The sequence below is a fragment of the Tetrao urogallus genome (assembly GCF_951394365.1).
Source record: "Tetrao urogallus genome assembly, contig: scaffold_263, whole genome shotgun sequence".
Taxonomy (NCBI): Eukaryota; Metazoa; Chordata; class Aves; order Galliformes; family Phasianidae; genus Tetrao; species Tetrao urogallus.
Window position 1 is genome coordinate 9,279 of NW_027638917.1, and position 7,738 is coordinate 17,016.

The 7,738-nt window shown below is 63.7% G+C and overlaps 1 protein-coding gene across 1 annotated transcript; it reads right to left on the minus strand.

The window, feature by feature from the left end:
* Positions 1-1,465: 1,465 nt before the first annotated feature.
* Positions 1,466-7,322, minus strand: LOC306957648 (myc-associated zinc finger protein-like; the record flags this gene model as incomplete). The annotated part of the gene is made up of 4 exons (XM_079551123.1): positions 1,466-1,740; positions 3,001-3,172; positions 5,177-5,240; positions 6,597-7,322. Coding segments are annotated over 4 exons (1,237 nt in total), but the record flags the coding sequence as incomplete, so codon positions are not given.
* Between the last annotated feature and the right edge of the window lie 416 nt (positions 7,323-7,738).

The following is a 7,738-nucleotide window of genomic DNA, read 5'->3' on the forward strand; positions in this document are numbered from 1 at the left end:
GACTCTAATTGGGGGGGGGGCGGGGATCTATGGGTTCTGGATGCCCCCAAAAGACCCCAAATTGCCCCAAAACGGCCCCAAATCGCTGCTCCCCCCCCCCCAACCCGCGGCGCTCCGTTGCGTTTTTAGGCTGAATTCCGTCGCTTTTGGGGCTTTTCTGTTGCCTTGCGCTTTCTGCCGCGCCACGTGGGTGAGGGCACTTCCGGTGGCGGCAGCGCCGACGTTATGCGTCACTTCCGGCACGTGGCGGCGACAAGAATCATCACTTCCGGTTGCCGTGTTCCGGTTTTTTTTTCTCTCCCGGGGAGGCGCTGCAGCGCGGTTTTATTGAGGGGGGCGGGGCTTAAAAAGGGGCGGGGCTTTCGGAATACCGGTGGGAGGGGCTTCTGGGAGTGCTACGGGGCAGCCCCATAGATCTATGGGGACGGGACAGCGATCTATGGGGCAGCCCTACAGAATTCATGTCACACGTTTATGGGGCAGCCCCACACGTCTATGGGGCGCTGATCAAGATCTATGGGGCGTCGATCCAGATCTATGGGGCAGCCCCACACATCTATGGGGCGTCGATCCAGATCTATGGGGCAGCCCCACACATCTATGGGGTGTCCATCAAGATCTATGGGGCAGCCCCACACATCTATGGGGCACCGATCCAAATATATGGGGCAGCCCCCCAGAATTCATGTCACACATCTATGGGGCAGCCCCCCACATCTATGGGGCGCCAACCTGGATCTATGGGGCAGCCCCCCCCCACTCCGTGTGCCCCATAGGGGTGGGGAGGATCCATGGGGCGGCTGTAGGGCAGCGCTGCCCCAAACCTGTGGGGAGAAACGCTGTGCTGCCCCACGGACCCATGCATCTATGGGGACCGCCCCGAAACCACGCCCCTCTCCAGGCCACGCCCCCCTCAACGCCCTGCCCATCAGTGACCACGCCCCCCTGGAAAAGCCCCTCCCATTCCAGCTCAGCCAATAGCTCTCCATCCTTTCTTTAGCCCCGCCCCACCTCAGACCACGCCCACATTTGAAGTAAGCCACGCCCCTTTCCCACTGCCCTAAGCAGACCACGCCCCCTCTAGCAGCTCCTCCCACACGTGGCCACGCCCTCAATAAAGCCCCGCCCCCTTTGAGCCAGCTTACCGGCACAGCTTCACCCACCACTGACCACGCCCACACTCAAAGCCCCGCCCACCCCCCATCCAGCCAATAGCTTTGCAAGCTCGTGGCCACGCCCTTTCCTTAGCCCCGCCCCACCGCAGGGCACGTAGTAAACCACGCCCCTTCCCTAACTCCGCCCGTTTTCATCTAAGCCCCGCCCCCTTACTCCAAAAGCCCCGCCCAGTTAAGCCCCGCCCCTTGCTTGGTCCCGCCCATTTCTAAGCCACGCCCTCTTCGTTCAAAGCCCCGCCCACACGCAAATCAGCCACGCCCTCTCTTAAGCCCCGCCCACCTCCGCCGTTTCACCCCAACTCCGCCGCTCCTCCCCCTTCGCAGTGGGCGGGGCCGGAAGCCGCGGCGACGGGACCGGAAGCGTCGTGGGCGGGACCGGAAGTGCCGTGGGCGGGACCGGAAACGTCGTGGGCGGGGCCGTGGGTCTGCAGGTGGCCTCGCAATTGGGCGGCCGTGGCGCAATGGACGCCGCAGAGGCGGCAGCGCAGCGACCGGGCGCCGTGGGGCTGCGTGCTGCCGTGGTCCTTGGCTGCGTGGACACGGAGGTACGCGGCCGTCGTGAAGCCTGCGGGAAAGGGGGGGGAATGTGTGGGGAGGTGTGGGGCTGGAGGTCCGGGCTCCATGGTAGTGCGGGGCTAGGAGCTGGAGATCTGCACTCTATGGTGCTGGAGGTCCGGAATCTATGGTAGAGCAGGGCTGGAGGTCTGGACTCTATGGTAGTGTGGAGCTAGGAGCTGGAGGTCTGCACTCTATGGTGCTGGAGGACCGGAATCTATGGTAGAGCAGGGCTGGAGGTCTGGACTCTATGGTGCTGGAGGACCGGAATCTATGGTAGAGCAGGGCTGGAGGTCTGGACTCCATGGTAGTGTGGGGCTGGGAGCTGTGGAGCTGGAGGTCTGCACTCTATGGTAGAGCAGGGCTGGAGGTCTGGACTCTGTGGTAGTGTGGGGCTGGGAGATTGGGAGGCTTGGACTCTACGGTAGTGAGCAGCTAGAAGGTCTGCGCTCAGTGGTTCTGGAGGTCTGGACTCTATGGTAGTGCAGGACTGGAGCTCTGCCCCTCAATACCCCACATCCCAGCCCCACATCTCCCATCCCAGCCCCACACCTTCCCATGCAAGCCCCATAACCCCCCACCCCAGCCCCACATCCCCCCAGCCCCATACCCCCCCATCCAACCCCACATCCCCCACCCCCAGCCCTATCCCCCCTCCCCAGCCCCACATCCCCCCTCCTCAGCCCCACACCCCCCATCCCAGCCCCACATCCCTCCACCCCCAGCCCCACATCCCCCCTCATCCCAACCCCATCCCCCTCCATCCAACCCCCCACCCCCTACCCCCAACCCCACATCCCCCCAACCCCATCCCTCTACATCCCAGCCCCACATCCCCCCCCATCCCAACCCCACATCCCCCACCCCAGCCCCACATCCCACCCCACCCCAGCCCCACACCCCCCATCCCAGCCCCACACCCCCCCACCCAGCTCCACCAGCCCCATCCCCCCCTCCCCAACCCCCCACCCCCTACCCCCAGCCCCACATCCCCCCTCCTCAGCCCCACACCCCCCATCCCAGCCCCACACCCCCCCATCCCCCCATCCCCACCCCCATCTCCCCCCCCATCCCAACCCCCCACCCCCAGCCCCATCGCCCCCATCCCAACCCCACATCCCCCCCATCCCAGCCCCACATCCCCCCCCATCCCAACCCCACATCCCCCCACCCCCAGCCCCACATCCCCCCCCATCCCAACCCCATCCCCCTCCATCCAACCCCCCACCCCCTACCCCAGCCCCACATCCCCCCCTCCCCGGCACCCCACCTTTGTTGCACAGCCCGCAGACGTGCGTGGGGCCGTGGCCGTGCACCTTCATGTGGTCTCCGATGTAGGCGGCGCTCAGCAGCTTCCCGCAGACGTGGCACGGCACCTTGTCCTCGTGCCGCACCGCGTGCGCCCGCAGCCGGTCCTTGGTGGCGAACGCCGCCTCGCACGTCTGGGGGGGCGCAAAGGGGGCAGGGGGTGGGGGGATGGGGGTCAGGGAGGGGGAATGAGTGGGGCTGGGGGCTGCTATGTGGGGTTGGGGGCAGCTATGGGGCCTCTATGTGGGGCTGGGATGGGGCTGGGGGTAGCTATGGGGCTGCTATGAGGGGCTGGGCGATGATGGGTGGGATTGGGGGCATCTATGGGGCCCCTATGTGGGGCTGGGATGGGGCTGGGGGCTGCTACGTGGGGCAGGGGGGTGATGGGGGGGGCTGGGGGTATCTATGGGGCTGCTATGTGGGGCTGGGGGTATCTATGAGGCCTCTATGTGGGGCTGGGATGGGGCTGGGGGTATCTATGGGGCTGCCATGTGGGGCTGGGATAGGGCTGGGGGCTGCTACGTGGGGCTGGGGGGTGATGGGGGGGCTGGGGGCATCTATGGGGCCTCTACGTGGGCTGGGATGGGGCTGGGGGCAGCTATGGGGCCTCTATGTGGGGCTGGGGGCTCCTAGGTGGGGCTGGGGGTATCTATGGGGCCTCTACGTGGGGCTGGGGGCATCTATGGGGCCTCTTATGTGGGGCTGGGGGCTGCTATGTGGGGCTGGGATGGGGCTGGGGGCATCTATGGGGCCTCTAATGGGGCTGGGGGCTGCTATGTGGGGCTGGGATGGGGCTGGGGGTATCTATGGGGCTGCTATGAGGGGCTGGGCGATGATGGGTGGGATTGGGGGCATCTATGGGGCCCCTATGTGGGGCTGGGATGGGGCTGGGGGCTGCTACGTGGGGGTAGGGGGTGATGAGGGGGACTGGGGGCATCTATGGGGCCTCAATGTGGGGCAGAGATGAGGCTGGGGGCTGCTACGTGGGGCTGGGGAGTGATGGGGGGGGCTGGGGGCTGCTATGTGGCTTCTATGCAAGGCTGGAGGCTGCTATATGGGGCTGGGTGGTGATGGGGGGGGGCTGGGGGCAGCTACAGGGCTGCTATGTGGGGCTGGGGGCAGCTATGGGGCCTCTATGTGGGGCTGGGATGGGGCTGGGGGTATCTATGGGGCTGCCATGTGGGGTTGGGGGCAGCTATGGGGCCTCTATGTGGGGCTGGGCTGGGGCTGGGGGCTGCTACGTGGGGCTGGGGAGTGATGGGGGGGTCTGGGGGCTGCTACGGGGTCCCTATGTGGGGCTGGGGGCTGCTATGTAGCTTCTATGTAGGGCTGGGGACTGCTATATGGGGCTGGGGGGTGATGGGGGGGGGGCTGGGGGCAGCTACAGGGCCTCTATGTGGGGCTGGGGGCAGCTATGAAGCCTCTACGTGGAGCTGGGATGGAGCTGGGGGCTGCTATGTGGGGCTGGGGGCAGCTATGGGGCCTCTATATGGGGCTGGGATGGGGCTGGGGGTATCTATGGGGCTGCCATGTGGGGTTGGGGGCAGCTATGGGGCCTCTATGTGGGGCTGGGGGCTCCTAGGTGGGGCTGGGGGTATCTATGGGGCCTCTACGTGGGGCTGGGGGCTGCTATGTGGGGCTGGGATGGAGCTGGGGGCATCTATGGTGCCTCTAAGTGGGGCTGGGATGGGGCTGGGGGCTGCTATGTGGGGCTGGGATGGGGCTGGGGGTATCTATGGGGCTGCTATGAGGGGCTGGGGGATGATGGGTGGGATTGGGGGCATCTATGGGGCCCCTATGTGGGGCTGGGATGGGGCTGGGGGCTGCTATGTGGGGCTGGGGGGTGATGGGGGGGGCTGGGGGCAGCTATGGGGCCTCTATGTGGGGCTGGGATGGGGCTGGGGCTATCTATGGGGCTGCCATGTGGGGTTGGAGGATGATAGATGGGGTTGGGGGTATCTATGGGGCAGCTATGGGGCAGCCGTGGGGCAGCCGGGCAGTTATGGGGTCTCTATGGGGCAGCTGTGGGGCAGCCATGGGGCAGTTATGGGGTCTCTATGGGGCGGCTACGGGGCGGCTATGGGGCGGCTATGGGGCAGCCATGGGGCAGCTATGGGGCGGCTATGGGGCAGCCATACCTGGCACTTGAAGGGCCGCTCGGTTGAGTGCACCTGGCGCACGTGGCTGTTGAGGTGATCGGGGCTGAGGAGAGGAGAGCAGAAATTGGGTGAAAAAAAGGCAGAAATGGGGCAAAAGGAGGCGGGGGGGGGGGGGGGGGAAGAAAAGGGGCAAAAATGGGGGGAAACTGAATGGAATTTGGGGAGAAAAAGAGAAAGAAATGGGGAGTTTGGGCAAAACGGGGGGAGAGTGATGGGAGCCAGGGAAAAGAACGAGGATCATAGAGACTGAGGGTGAGAAAGGCAAAGGAGAACAGGGATCATAGAGACTGAGTGCCAGAAGGGCCGGAAGGGATGAAGGGAGGGCAGGGATCATAGAGACTGAGTGCTAGAAGGGCTAAAAGGGATCAAAGGGGGGCAAGGATCACAGAGACTGAGTGCTAGAAGGGCAAAAAGGGACAAAGGAGGGCAGGGATCATAGAGACTGAGTGCCAGAAGGGATTAAAGAAAATTGGAATCATAGAGACTGAGTGCTAGAAGGGCAGAAAGGGGCAAAGGAGGGCAGGAAGCACAGAGACTCAGTGTCAGAAGGGCAGAAAGGGACAAAGGAGGGCAGGGATCATAGAGACTGAGTGCTAGAAGGGCCAGAACGGGTTAAGGGAAGATAGGGATCGTAGAGACTGAGTGACAGAAGGGATTAAAGGAAGGTAGGGATCATAGAGACTGTGCTAGAAGAGCAAAAAAGGAGAATGGAGGGCATGGATCATAGAGACTGAGTGCTAGAAGAGCAAAAAGAGACAAGGGAGGGTAGGGATCATAGAGACTGAGTGCTAGAAGGGCAGAAAGGGACAAAGGAGGGCAGGGATCATAGACACTGAGTGTGGGAAGAACCGGGAGGGATCAAACGAGGGCAGGGATCATAGAGACTGAGTGCTAGAAGGGCCAGAAGGGGTTAAGGGAAGGTAGTGATCATAGAGTCTGAGTGCCAGAAGGAATTAAAGGAAAGTAGGGATCATAGAGACTGAGCGCTAGAAGGGCAAAAGAGGGCAGGGATCATAGAGACTGAATGCCAGAAGAGATTAAAGGAAGGTAGGGATCCTAGAGACTGAGTGCTAGAAGGGCAAAAAGGGACAAAGGAGGGCAGGGATCATAGAGACTGAGTGTGAGAAGGACCGGGAGGGATCAAATGAGGGCAGGGATCATAGAGACTGAGTGCTAGAAGGGCAAAAAAGGACAAAGGAGGGCAGGGATCATAGAGACTGACTGTCAGAAGGGCCGGAAGGGATGAAGGGAAGGTAGGGATCATAGAGACTGAGTGCTAGAAGGGCAAAAGGGGGCAGGGATCATAGAGACTGAGCGCCAGAAGGGATCAAATGAGGGCAGGAATCATAGAGACTGAGTGCTAGAAGGGCAAAAGAGGGCAGGGATGATAGAGACTGACCGGGAGAAGGCCTTGGGGCAGTGCGCACAGGCGTAGGGGCGGTGCACGGCGCCCTGGTGGCCGCGCAGGTGGTGCCCCATGCGGTCCTTCCGCTTGAATCGCTGCTGACACACCGGGCACTGGAACGGCCGCTCGTCCGAATGGGCCAAACGGTGCCTCCGCAGGTGATAAACGTCACGGAAAGCTTTGCCGCAAGCTTCGCATGCGTGGCTCTTCCGTTTCCGGGCGCTTCCGGCGCCGCTTCCGGTGGTGCCGTCCGACAGCGCCCCCATGAGGATGGGAGGACTGGAAGCCGCGCTGCCGTCCGGGAGCAAGGAGACGGCGGCGGCGCTCGAGCCTTGCGGCAGCGCCCCCATGAGGGCCGGAGGCCTGGCGCCGTGCGTGGCTTGATGGCGCCGCAGGTTGTAACCGTTCTTGAACTCTTTGGCGCATTGAGCGCATACGTAGGGCCCTTTGCTTTTAGACTTCCGGGTCGGAGGGGTCGCTTCCGGCGCTTGAGGGAGGGGGACTTCCGGTGGTGGAACGGGTGCTTCCGGTGGGGGCGGGGCGGGTTTTAAAGCGCCCGGATCGACGGTGGAAGCGGCGGCGGCGGCGGGGGAGGGGTCGGGAAGCAACGGGGGGAGCAGCTCCGATGGGGGGAGGGCGTCAGGGGGCGGGGCCACCGCGGAGGGCGGGGCCGGCTGGAGGGAAACGCCCGTTGGTTGGCTGCGGCGCAAGTCCCGCCCGCTCGGGGAACAGACCAATCACAGGCCAGCACCCGCCACCCAATGGAATAGGAATAGGAACGCCCTAAGCCACGCCCACCCCCGGCTAAGAGCGCTCAAAAGTCACGCCCCCCAGTGATAGGCAACCCCTTAGCCCCGCCCACTCGCGGAACAGGCCAATCGCAGGCCAGCACCTGCACACTAATACAACGGGAACGCCATAAGCCCCGCCCACCTCCGCCTCAGACCACGCGCACCCGAAAAAGCCACGCCCCCAGATGAAAGCAACCCCCTAAGCCACGCCCACTGAAAGCACTGACCAATCACAGACCGCAACAAAGCCCCGCCCACTGCAGGCAGTGACCAATCTTTGGCCCCACCCCCAGCAGCAAGCAGCCTTTTAAACCCCGCGTTCTCTTGGCTCTGACCAATCACAGG